Here is a 12940-nt window from a genome sequence, read left to right as displayed (position 1 = left end):
ATTCTCACTAGCCACATTTCAAGTGCTCACAAGCCATTCAGAACATTTCCACATCTCCGTCGTATACCATCCAAGAAGACCACTTTGCATGCTTATCATGATACAAGAGAGAATGACACAAGAGATTACTTTTTCATATATGAAGGATTAAGTGAATATATTTTCACATTTCACCTTAAAAACCGACAGGGGTTAGAAAGGATTAGTCTTTAGCGCACAAGTCTTTTTAGGGGATTAAAAACAGTAATTGGCCTACAGATAAAGATCTTACTACCGCATTCCACATGCACTATTGGCATAGTCATAGTTCTGGAACCGGTAGCTCTCTTACGTAAGCATGAAGATGAACATTGGCATGTGAGCCAAAAATCTGATGGATATGTACTGGGGAATCTAAATATATTGAATGAGGCTCCCGGCACAACAAACAAACAAACAAACAAACAACCCAAATGGATTACTGCCTATATTTTCAGAGATACTATGAAATACGTGGTCAGATTTCTATGGGTTATTCTTGTAGTAAGTACTGTGACCAACTGATCTCGGTTTGCCTGGGTCTTTGCAGGCTTTACAACTGAAAAGTCCCACATCGCAGGAAACTCCTTAGTCCTGGGCAAACCAAAACAGTCACCTTAGTGTTAAGGGATAGTGCTTTATGTCTCTTGTATATTTTCCATAATGGCAGCAAATAATAGGAACTGAATAACTTTTCTATATTAACATTTATACAATGGTTAATATAGATTTCTACATTGACAGTTATATGTGTTAATATAGACTCAACATAATCTGGCCCAGTCTGCCTTTCTAGTCATTCCACTTGTATGAACTTTATGTTCTTTTGTTTTGTTTTTAATTTTTTTATAATTTTTTTAACGTTTATTTATTTTTGAGACAGAGACAGAGCATGAACGGGAGAGGGTCAGAGAGAGAGGGAGACACAGAATCAGAAGCAGGCTCCAGGCTCTGAGGCATCAGCCCAGAGCCCGACGCGGGGCTCGAACTCACGGACTGTGAGATCGTGACCTGAGCTGAAGTCGGACGCTTAACCGACTGAGCCACCCAGGCGCCCCTGAACTTTATGTTCTAACTATAGTGAAGTGTTTGGCTTTCCAGAATCACGCACTTTCATACCACTGTGCCTTTGCTCAGTCTATTTTCTGCCCTGAATGCTTTCCCTCCCTTTGACCATACACTGAACTTACCCAACAAGGTCCAATTCAGATCGTACATCTACACAGCCTTCCTTGATACTTCCCTTTCTTCAATTTCCCCTATTCCCCAATAAAGTGGCTTGCTTCTTCTGCTGTACTACCAGCATTTAAAAATTTGCTTTCTTTTCTTTCTTTTTTTTTTTTTTACAACTGATAATCAAGTTATTAAAAAAATTGATTTAAGCATCTGCAGTGGTGAGTTCACGCTCAACTCTTGGCTCAATACTCTTGGAAGTAATCTTGTTTAACAAACTCAAAAGGACAGTGCAAATCAATGAGTCACTTGTAGATCCTCATCTGAAAATGATCCTGAGTCTTAGAACCTTCACCACAAGGAGTTTTTCTTGTGGTGAATCTAGCAGGCATCTGAACTGGTCCTTTCACTTTGAGGTTCTTTCCCTTTGCATCTCTGATCAAGTCAGCATATACTTTCTCCAAAGATTTTAAGTTGCGTCTGGTTATAATAATTCTAGTTCAGTGAATTGCCACCTCTGGTTCCACGGGTGTCTTTATGGTGTCTTTAAAAGCCATGGTTGTGGTGCGGCTTCTTCATGACTGGTTCCTTGAAGAGAGCTAACAGCAGTGAGCTGGGAACAGGAGCCGGCAAGTCCAAAACTCCTTTGTAGCTGTGACTGTATCTTCCTCAAAAGAGCTAAAAATATTCTTGTAATATTTGCTTCCTTGTGCTAATACGTGACTACATGTTTGCTTTCTTTTCTAGACTAAACTTGTAAAGGGCTCTATCATTATTACCAGTGTCTGTCCATTTCTGGCACATAAGAAATGCCTGTATGTTTTTATAAACTGAAAAAAAGTTATTGTTTATTTATTTTTGAGAGAGAGAGAGAGAGAGAGAGAGAGAGAGAGAGAGAGAGAAGACAAGTGGGTGAGGGACAGACAGAAAGGGAGACACAGAATCTGAAACAGGCTCCAGGCTCTGAGCTGTCAGCACAGAGCCCGACGTGGGGCTCGAACTCACGGACCGCGAGATTGTGACCTGAGCCGAAGTCCGATGCTTAACCCACTGAGCCACGCAGGCACCCTTGTTTTTATAAATTTTAAAGCTTATTACATATGTATTATCTCATTTGATCTTCTCAACAAAGATTGACAAAGTTGATCATAGGATATTCATTCAGTTGGTGAACAAACAGGTGTGGACAGTGACTAAGTAACCAAGGTTAGTAGAGCATAAGTGATGAGAATGAATCGCAGGTCTTCTGACTCCCACTCTTTATTTTATTTTATTTTATTTTTTTTAATTTATTATTTATTTATTTATTTATTTATTTATTTTTTTTATTTTGGGGACAGAGAGAGACAGAGCATGAACGGGGGAGGGGCAGAGAGAGAGGGAGACACAGAATCGGAAACAGGCTCCAGGCTCTGAGCCATCAGCCCAGAGCCTGACGCGGGGCTCGAACTCCCGGACCGCGAGATCGTGACCTGGCTGAAGTCGGACGCTTAACTGACTGCGCCACCCAGGCGCCCCTGCCACTCTTTATTTTAAATACTGCTGAGGGTTAAAGGTCACCCAGCAGAATTACTCGGTTGGTAAAAACAGGGTGATCAATAATATTTGAAAAGTAGACTCTGTAAACGTTCCCCTTGTCTTTCCACCTCCTTCAAAACCCATTCCACACTGGAGCATTCTTTCCCCTCCCCAATGTAATTCTTTTCTGGTAAGAAACGTGGGCTAAACCATGTGATCTTCAGTCAAATTGCCAAAACTCCACAGGCTACTAAAGATTAACCCTTGCTGAATGGTCCACGTTTTGCTATTAAAAGGAACTCTTTTATACCGTGACTTCAGGGATCTTTAGTTTCAATGTGTCTTTCAAATTTCATACCTCTTGTTTGATAGGCTTCTAGCTGTCAGCTAGTTAGCAACCGTGGTGCAAAGGGGGAAATCTCCGGTTAGGAATCTAACTGCAGGAAAGGGTTGTAGTCCAGGTCAACCATTCGGATTCTGGCTTTATCTTTCCTCACTCCACCAGTGAAAGGCGAATTCATGCCACACCCCCCTCCTGAGGGCAGGGTGCCGCGAGAATTAGAGACCCGAAAAGTAAAAGCGACTTGCACACCTGAATTCTCAGCCCATAAAAAAATACTATGACATTTTCACACTTCTGTGTTTTGCTTGTAGCACACGATCTACTTAATTTTGAAAAAAAAAAATGTTCTTCCAACCTTGCCAAACCAAGTTCAGGTCTCCCCAGCGCCTCCGAGTCTCTCCCGGGAGAACCCGCCTTCCCGCTTTCCTCCGGTCACCGGGGACCAGAAAGGCACGCCCGCCGCGACGCTTTTACCCTGGGCGATGACGTCACTACCAGGCGCCGGGCGGCACGTCGGCCAGGCCTCGGGCGGGCTTCAGGGGGACGAAAATGGCTATGGCCAGCGATTTCTACCTGCGCTACTACGTAGGGCACAAGGGCAAGTTTGGACACGAGTTCCTGGAGTTCGAGTTTCGGCCAGACGGTGAGCAGGGGAGCGGCGCCGCCGCCGAGCGCGCTGCGCGGCTGGGGGAAGCGGAGCGCAGAGGACGCGGAGGGGGCGGGGCGGGCTGAGCCGTCCGCGGTGGGCTGGCGAGCCTGCGGTGGGGGCTGGGGCCACTAGAGCCGAAATACACACGAACGAAAGTCTATCCGAGGCGTACATCGGTTCCGTGAAGAAAAGAAAATTGATCGGTGTAAATTAATCCAGAAAAACCGAACCCTGCCAGATACCGAAAACTTGGGGGTAAGCAGAATCCTGCATCCAGCGCACCGGAAGGGACCTGAAAAGGCGTCTCGTGTACTTGACGTCCTACCTGAACATTTTGAAGAACATCCCATCGTGCCGGGGTCCAAGGGATGCTGAAGGTCTTCCGGTGACCAGTTAATTTTCGGACTCCCCATTCAACCATTGTATTCATTCAGGCCCTGCCTCTCAAGCCACGTGTGTAGGAAAAGGACCTGCTCAGAAGAGGGGAGCTCTTCAGTATAGAAAAATGAATGTAATGATGTGTTTAGTGTGCTTAAATACAGTTGTTTGCCATAGGATGCGTTAAGAATACAAAAGAGGGGAATGGTGAGGGCTACGTGTAGGAGGCGTCAAGGAAAGCTTCCTAGAGAAGGTAACAGTTGAAATTGCAGCTGGTGCGCAGGGCTACAGGAGCACTTGTCTCCCGGGTTCCCAAACAGACCAAATCGGAGGCTCGTTGACAAATCCAAAGGTAGAGAATCTACTGATGGTGAAACAAGAAAGTTTATTTCAGAGAGGCCAGCACCGGAAGACTGCGGACTAGCTTCTCAAAGACGTCTCTAAAATGCCAAAAATACTTCCAGGTTTATGTAAGGAAAACGTGGGGCAAAGGTGGGTGGGTTCTGTGCCGGTGGACCTTGAATTTTAAATTGATCATTGTCTTGGATTTCAATCCCAGGTGAGGTCTTGATGGCTCGGGGCAGTCCTTGTTGCTTGAAGGGGTAGTTTTGGTTCCCGTTAGGAGATACTTTGCCCTTAGGGTCTTCTGCAGGAGCCGAGAGACAAGCTGGAAGGAGGAACCTAACTAAAAAGTTTGAGATCCCAATGGAGGCAGCCGAAGCCCTCTTTCAAGATGAGTTGTTTTTTTTGTTTGTTTGTTTGTTTGTTTTTTTAAGTTTTTTAACATTTATTTATTTTTGAGAGAGACAACGAGAGAAAGACAGGGGATGAGTAGGGATGAGAGAGAGAGGGAGACACAGAATCCGAAGCAGGCTCCAGGCTGTGAGCTGTCAGTACAGAGCCCCATGCAGGTCTCGAACCCACAAACTGAGAGATCATGACCTGAGCCGAAGTCGGAAGCTTAACCGATGGAGCCACCCAGGAGCCCCAAATGAGTCTTTAAATGAGAATAGGATGTTCTGGGCCTGTGAGGGAGAAAACCATTCAGACTGCTGAAAACAGCATGAGCAAAGGGTGAACGGTCTGCTGCCGCGTAGGTGCAACATAGTTTATCTTTTGACAGCCCCGATTCTCTCTAAAGAGAAGTGTTACTGTATACTGAACTCTCCTGGCAACCTGGGCAGTCCACCCGCCTAGGCTTTTCCTTCTTTGAATGCGTGTTATGTGCTGGGCAACAAGTAAATACAAAAATTGAGGATGCAGTAATGAATAAGACTCTTTAATTTCCATGAAGGAGTTATGTCTTGGTGGGCGACACAGACATGAAACTAGCCATAAAACAGCGTGGATATTGAGTGGTGTTTGGGCAAAGTTCTGTGGCAGTGAAAGAGTCGAGAAGGGGCGGGTGGGTCGGTTAAGTGTTTGACTCTTGATCACAGCTTAGGTCTTGATCTCAGGGTCGTGTGAGTTTAAACCCCGTGTTGGGCTTTACGCTGGGCGTGGAGCCTACTTTAAAAAAAGAAAAGAAAAAGTAGAGAAGGCTCGTATATTAGGACAGAGGAAGAGAATCAGACGTTGAAGGAAAAACTCAAGGTAACTACAGCCATGCAATTTAAAAACTGTAATCACTTTATTCTCCCTTGTTCTCCCCATGTCTCTTCTCAATTTAGCTAAGGAGCCAAATTTACCTGAATGTTCCATCTATTCTTTTTTTAGGTGATAATCTTCTTAGTGTCTTTGCCTGTGAACAGCTTTCAGCTTGCCTATATCCTGTTTAGCCAGTCACGTAAATTAAGCAGTCTGATATTATCAGGGAAATTTCATGCCAGGACGGTGGTTCTCATCCAGTAATCTGCCATCACACCATTCCACAGACTTCCTTCAGTAGTGAGGGGATCACCTCATTAGGGTAACATCAGAGATCAGGACCATATTACATCTGTCCCTGAGCAACTGACTACAGCCATAAGGAGAAGCATGCATCAGGGAGTACAAAAGTCAACGATGGATTAAAATTAACTATAGGTCAGCCAACAAACTGGCCTACTTTTTATCTAGAAGCATTACATAGCATATGCATCCTAGTGACAGAGCTAAAATATTAGCATTGCCATATTGTATAGAGAACATTTTGGAGTAGTAGGGAAAGTGTGAGTATTGGAAGAAGGTGGATCCAGATCTGAATCTTTGTGTCCCTGGGCAAGTAACTGAACTCTGTTTTCTCAACCATGAATAGATGAAGCACCGATTAGATTAAATGCTCTGGGTAAATCACTTAGGACCAATGAAGACATAAAACATAGGCTTTAAAAGAAATGTTAGTTCCTTTTTCAGATTCCCTGTCTAGTTCATGATAATAGCTTAAGTAAATGAGCCTTAAAAGTAACTCTCCTAAAGGGCACCTGGGTGCCTCAGTTGGTTAAGTGTCGGACCCTTGATCTGGGCTCAGGTCATGATCTCGTGGTTCATGGGACTGAGTCCACATTGGGCTCTGTGCTATCAGCTTGGGATTCTTTCTCTCGGCCCCTCCCCAGCTTGTGCTCCCCCGCCCCCAATAAATAAATAAACTTTAAAAAAAGGCCCTCCAATTATATTGAAGGCATGAAATATTTATTTATTTATTGAAAAAAAATTTTTAACGTTTATTTATTTTTAAGAGAGAGAGAGAGAGAGAGAGAGAGAGACAGAGCATGAGTAGGGTCAGGGCAGAGAGAGAGGGAGACACAGAATCTGAAGCAGGCTCCTGGCTCCAAGCTGTCAGCACAGAGCCCGAAGCCGGGCTCGAACTCATGAACCATGAGATCATGACCTGAGCTGAAGAAGTCGGATGCTTAACTGACAGAGCTGCCCAGATGCCCCAAAGTCATGAAATATTTAAAAATTATGTTGAATACTTAAAAATTCTGTTGAAGGTATGGATGGAGTATTTGAAAATGACTAGCGGGGCGCCTGGGTGGCGCAGTCAGTTAAGCGTCCGACTTCAGCCAGGTCACGATCTCGCGGTCCGTGAGTTCGAGCCCCGCGTCAGGCTCTGGGCTGATGGCTCGGAGCCTGGAGCCTGTTTCCGATTCTGTGTCTCCCTCTCTCTCTGCCCCTCCCCCGTTCATGCTCTGTCTCTCTCTGTCCCAAAAATAAATAAAAAACATTGAAAAAAAAATTTGGAAAAAAAAAAAAGAAAATGACTAGCTTCAGCTTTAGCTTTTTTTTTTTTTTTACCAGCAAATACAGATCTAGCATTGATCTTATGCTAAAAAGGCAGAAACTATTAATAAAAAAAGTGGTAGTATAAAATGGTCTTTACCTTCAAAATTGCTTACAGTGTCATTTCTTTCTTTCTTTATTTTTTTTTTTTAGCAGTTTTTGCTGTTATAGATTGAATTTTTTTCCACTCCCCACAGGAAAGCTTAGATATGCCAACAACAGCAATTACAAAAATGATGTCATGATCAGAAAGGAGGTAAGTTCTTTTTGAATGTCTAATTTTTTACATTTAGACCATTTTCTTCAGATCTTTTTTGAATTTACAAAACTACATCTAAGGCTATATTACTATAAAGAAACCACTTTATAGATTGAAAAGGGATTCTATTTAAATTAGATATAACTATTTAAATTAGATATAACTATTCTATTTAAATTAGATATAACTGTAGCATGTGTAACATCAAAAGAAGCAATCTGAATATATTAAATTGTAGACCCACCTTTGAACATATGATTTAGTTCATTTTGTCTTTATGTCACATTCACTATTTAAAACTAATTGATAGTCAATATTTAAACACAATATGCATTTTATTTTTTTTTAAGTTTTTATTCATTTATTGGAGAGAGAGAGAGTGAGAGAGAGAAAGAAACCAAGCAGAGGAGGAGCAGAGAGAGAGGGGGAGAAAGAGGATCCAAAGCGAGCTCTGCCCTAGCAGCAGAGAGCCTGGTGCGGGGTTCAAACTCATGAACTCCTGAGATCATGACCTGAGCTACCCAGGTGCTAAAGACAGTGTGAATTTAAATAAAAGGCTCAAAAGTTAGGGATAAGAAAAAGTTCAGAACAGTCGCTGTGATGTTTACTTGTATTTGCCTCTGTTCACCTTATAGATTTTCCCTTATCACCATTAACCACTCAGGTAATTGAGTCCCATGTTATGAAGTCCAGAATCCAGGGTTTTAAAAGGAGGCTAGTGTAAATTACCTTTTTTTTTTTTTTTTTTTTTAATTTGGAGACAAATGTATATTCAAGGAAAGGGCAAGAGAATGAAGAAGAATCCTATGGATGAGTGATTCTCTCTCACCTTGTAATTTTGGAATCAGCATTCGATTCTTCCCTGATACTCCCTTTGAATATTTAGTGTTTGTAACATTGTATGGTTATTTCATTCTGAGTTGGGGGAAGAAATAGACATGAAATTTTTACTGGAACTTATTTTCAGGCTTATGTACACAAGAGTGTAATGGAAGAACTGAAGAGAATCATTGACGACAGTGAAATTACAAAAGAAGATGATGCTTTGTGGCCTCCCCCTGACAGAGTTGGCCGACAGGTTGGTGTTTAGTGGTTCTTTAAATGCATACGTCTTAAAAGTTGGTAATATAATTCATTGTTATGTTTCTCCTTATTTATTTAGAATAGACCATTGGTTCTTTGGTTTTCCATTTAGTAGGCACCTGGTAAATCCTGTTTAATTTTGTTTCACTTAGGCTCATTTCCTGTGCTACCTCTGAGTAGTAAAGGAGTCAATGCGTAGCTCAAGATTTAGACCTCTTTCTGACCAGTCCTCTCTCTAGCCTCCCCAGTTAAAGCTAGGATGTTTTCACGCTGTTATGAATAATTTCTATTGTGTATTACTTCTATTAGGAATAAGTACAGTGTTTGTTAAATTCAAGACAGGATTCTTATTGACTGTAAAATTTACTTTCTTCATTTTTATAACTTTGAGAACCCTTCTTTGCATCCTTATGCCCAGGAGAGGGATTTGATTGGTGTCTTTGTTTGAACTGACCATTGCTTTTGCCTCATATTCCCTTTAGAGTAATTAATGTTTCTCAGAGGGCTTGTGAAGAACTTTGAAGGTTTCATTTCACTCTGTAAAAAGATAGTTTGGGTCTTTTCAACTCTTGAAGACATGAGATACAATTCCTGGAGGAAGAAACATTTAATTGCACTTTTTTATGTTCCTAAGAATTATACTTTATGTCACCTTCTTTGACTTTATATTACTTTCTTCTAGAAGAAAATGTGGAGAAATCGAATAGATGCTGACATTCTATAGCAGTCACTTAGCTCTTCTGTTTAAAGAAACATTATTTAGGAAAGCAAAGGTAATAGTTAACAGTATTTATTTTATGCATTGAAAAACACTTTTAAAAAATAAATTTAAATCTCAGTTTGCTTTATGCAATGGGTACATTTGTACTAAAAAACAGACAACGGCAGTAAACCTTTTATCTCTTTTAGACTCTGGGAGAACCCAGCATTTTATGTACCCACTTGATGATGTGTTTATGTTTTGGTTAGTGGGGAGGGTTAAGCATGTTCCAGAGATCATCCATTGGATCTTTGAGTCAAAGATTTTATGATTGTTTGAGAGCCTTAGGTAATTCTCCATATTGTGTGTGCCATAAACTGTGTGTAATTAGGTCTTTTGATCAGACATATAGCTGAGATTGTCTTTAATGGCATTTGTTATTTAACCTGATAAATCACTACAGACATAGCCTCTTAATCATTGGTTTTAGATTTGCAGATAAAATATAGAGAAAAACTTATCCAGTAATTATGGCACACTGAGAATGTCTACAGTATGTTGTATTTGTTTTAGTAGTGCTTGATTTTAAATGTTTTGTGAAGTCAAACAAGTGTGAGTCTTTCAGTGTTAACAGCCCAGGATTCAAATATGAGTACTATCACTTATTAGTGGTTGTAAATGTTGATGTTTTTCCCTATGCTTTATGAATCTTGTATTTTGCATTTGTCAAATGCCCTGATAAGGGTATTTTAGGGATTACAGAGTATGTTTTAAAGTCCCTAGCAGCAGGGCCTCATACACAGTAGATCCCAAAGTGGTGCTGTTAATACTCTGCATTTCTGGTAGAATGGTTAAGTGTGCTTATATTTATTTATTAAAAATAGGTTTTTACCCATATTATTATTTTTACAACATTGTGCTTCAAAGTTATTTCTTTAGTTTTTACGGACATAAGAAATGTTCATGTGTCATTCATATTTATAGTGTTTTCTTTATGAGATCTCTGGAAAGCAGTTCTTGGTTGATCCTAATATTGGGGACTCCTGAGCATTTGATGAGGTTTTTATTTTACAGACATAGTTTATGTCTAACAGGTCAAGTTCCTTTTCCTTTTTCTTTTCTTTTCTTTTTTTTTCTCCTCCATGACTGCTAGAAAACTCGCAGCTACAATTGGGACCTCTAGGTAAAAAGAATACAGACGCTTCTGAGATGGAGTTTTATATTAACCACATGAATCTATTTTGTTTTTTTCAGGAACTTGAAATTGTAATTGGAGATGAACACATTTCTTTTACCACATCAAAAATAGGTTCTCTTATTGATGTAAATCAGTCAAAGTGAGTATGTTAAAGTATTTTGACTAAATTGACGTAATTAACTAGAGAGGCTCATTTTAGAACAGTAGCCAGTTTTCTAAGACTATTTCGGTGGCATCCTATCAGGTTATTATGCAGATGTAATTCTAACTTTTATGTCATTAAAGGCTTGCTATCAAAGTGGTTAGCAGCGTATTTTTGTGATTATCAAAAGAATGTTGGGGCGCCTGGGTGGCGCAGTCGGTTAAGCGTCCGACTTCAGCCAGGTCACGATCTCGCGGTCCATGAGTTCGAGCCCCGCGTCAGGCTCTGGGCTGATGGCTTGGAGCCTGGAGCCTGTTTCCGATTCTGTGTCTCCCTCTCTCTCTGCCCCTCCTCCGTTCATGCTCTGTCTCTCTCTGTCCCAAAAATAAATAAACGTTGAAAAAAAAAATTAAAAAAAAAAAAAAAGAATGTTAATCTGACAACTGTGTACAATAATGACCACGTTGTAATAGCTATTTTTGGTAAAAATCTGGGTATCTTTTTACAGAGTTTAAAAAATCCTTATTGGATTATATCATCCATTATCACATCATCCTCATCTTTGAATTTAATATTTGAAAGAATTTGAAAAAAGTCATTATAACTTAAGGATGGTTTTAGCTTCCTCTGTCTTTCCAACTTTGTTTCCTCTGGGCCTTTATAGGACATACTGTTGTTTTTGTCTGAAAAATTTCTCTACTTGGAGTTACTTTTCTCTCTTGACCCCTCAAAATGTTTTCTTAGTATTTTGTCCTATCACCCTAAATTGTAATAACTTATTTATTTGCTTTTCTGGCTTGAATATAAACTCCATGAGAACCTTGCTCTTTCTCCAAAGTTAACACAGTGCCTGGCACAGGATAGGTGCTTGGTAAATATATGTTAGAGGAAAGGAGAAAGGAATGAATGTATAGTAACTATTAGATACAATAAAGACCGACCAGATACTTTTAAACTATCACATTTATTTCCCCCACAGTGGTGAGGATGTGGCTGGCGTTCATATCCTAAGTGGGATTTTAAATTGGTACAGTGTTTTTTGGAAAGCAGTTTGATAATTGTGCATCAAAAGGTGCTAGCATTTTAAATTCATCTTTGACTTAGTAATTCCATTTCTGAGCATCTATTTTAGGGAAATACTGTAAATAATGAAAATGCTTTATTAGTCATAAAAATGGTCATTGGAGTCTTACTTATAATTGGGGAAAAATCCAACTGTTTAACAAAAAGAGAATTGTTAATTAGAAATCATTTGCGAATTATTTTTCATGTAATGGAAAACAATGTTAAAAAGGGTACAAGGAACAGGGGTCCCTGGGTAGCTTATTCGGTTAAGCATCTGACTTTGGCTCAGGTCATGATCTCCCGGCTCATGAATTGAGGCCCCAAATCGGGCCCTGTGCTGACAGCTCAGAGCCTGGAGCCTGCTTCAGATTCTGTGTCTCCCTCTCTCTGCCACTCCCTCACTCGCATTCTGCTTCTCTCTCTCTCTCTCTCAAAAATAAACATTTAAAAAAATTTTTTAATCAAAAAGGGCCAGGGAATGCTTTTAGTTATGAAAATAGAGAAATGCCAAAATATTCATAGTTTTTCTGTAAGGAGTGACATTTTATAGTATTATGAGTATTATTTTTTCTATATAATTATATCTGCTTTATACATTTTTGCTATGTATAGTTCTTACTTTGATAAGAAAATAAATACTTGAGTATGAAATGAATACTGGTGAATAAAATTTATATTTTTTGTAGAAAAGATAGAGAAAGGAAATGAAAATTATTCAGTATGTTCATTTTAGTTGCAGCAAATCCTTCCTTTCTCCTGGATTCCTTGGTTTTGTTTTTTATTTTGTTTGAGGAATTAACTTACAAAATTATATGTTTCATTTTAGGAACAAAAAAGTAACTTTTACCTTTTTAAATTTTAGGGATCCTGAAGGCCTTCGAGTATTTTACTACTTGGTACAGGACCTGAAATGTTTAGTTTTTAGTCTTATTGGATTACATTTCAAGATTAAACCAATCTAAGTTGTATGTTTTTTAAAAGCTGTTTTTATATTTAATTAAGGGATGGGTTTGTCACTTACAATATTGGGATTTTTATAAATGTGAAACTCTTGTTTTGTATGCCCACTGAAAATAAGAAAATACATAAACAGGCTTAATGGTTCTTCTCACTTGGGTCCAAGTGGTTTAGATAGTCCTCACACATATTAAATTCTGTAAATGAAAGCAACTTTTTGTTGAGATTTTGCTCCAATAAAACATATCAAAGCCTG

At 39.8% G+C, this 12940-nt stretch overlaps 1 protein-coding gene, 1 long non-coding RNA gene and 1 pseudogene across 4 annotated transcripts in view; 1 reads left to right on the top strand and 2 right to left on the bottom strand.

Annotated features, from left to right (window-relative positions):
* Positions 1 to 3526, bottom strand: part of LOC111561326 — a 27919-nt gene extending 24393 nt beyond the window's left edge. Inside the window, exon 1 of the long non-coding RNA XR_002743785.2 lies at positions 3408 to 3526. This is a non-coding gene — a long non-coding RNA (uncharacterized LOC111561326). The remainder of the gene's footprint in view (positions 1 to 3407) is intronic.
* LOC101088500 lies at positions 1004 to 2071 on the bottom strand (annotated as a pseudogene).
* On the top strand, positions 3520 to 12940 carry MAGOHB (mago homolog B, exon junction complex subunit). 3 transcript variants are annotated; one of them, XM_023256774.2, is made up of 5 exons: positions 3520 to 3695; positions 7434 to 7536; positions 8507 to 8617; positions 10577 to 10659; positions 12590 to 12940. In XM_023256774.2, exons 1-5 carry the CDS (start codon positions 3535 to 3537, stop codon positions 12687 to 12689), a joined length of 558 nt encoding a protein of 185 aa, XP_023112542.1. In that variant the 5' UTR covers positions 3520 to 3534; the 3' UTR covers positions 12690 to 12940. The 3 variants fall into 3 exon arrangements, with proteins under 3 accessions (XP_023112542.1, XP_023112543.1, XP_019690075.1); XM_023256775.2 differs by having other exon boundaries at positions 3527 to 3695; positions 7478 to 7536; XM_019834516.3 differs by lacking the exon at positions 3520 to 3695 and adding an exon at positions 3813 to 4549 and having other exon boundaries at positions 7478 to 7536.

The sequence above is a fragment of the Felis catus genome, chromosome B4 (assembly GCF_018350175.1).
Source record: "Felis catus isolate Fca126 chromosome B4, F.catus_Fca126_mat1.0, whole genome shotgun sequence".
In the NCBI taxonomy this organism is placed as follows: Eukaryota; Metazoa; Chordata; class Mammalia; order Carnivora; family Felidae; genus Felis; species Felis catus.
This window is presented reverse-complemented; position numbering and strand designations above follow the sequence as displayed.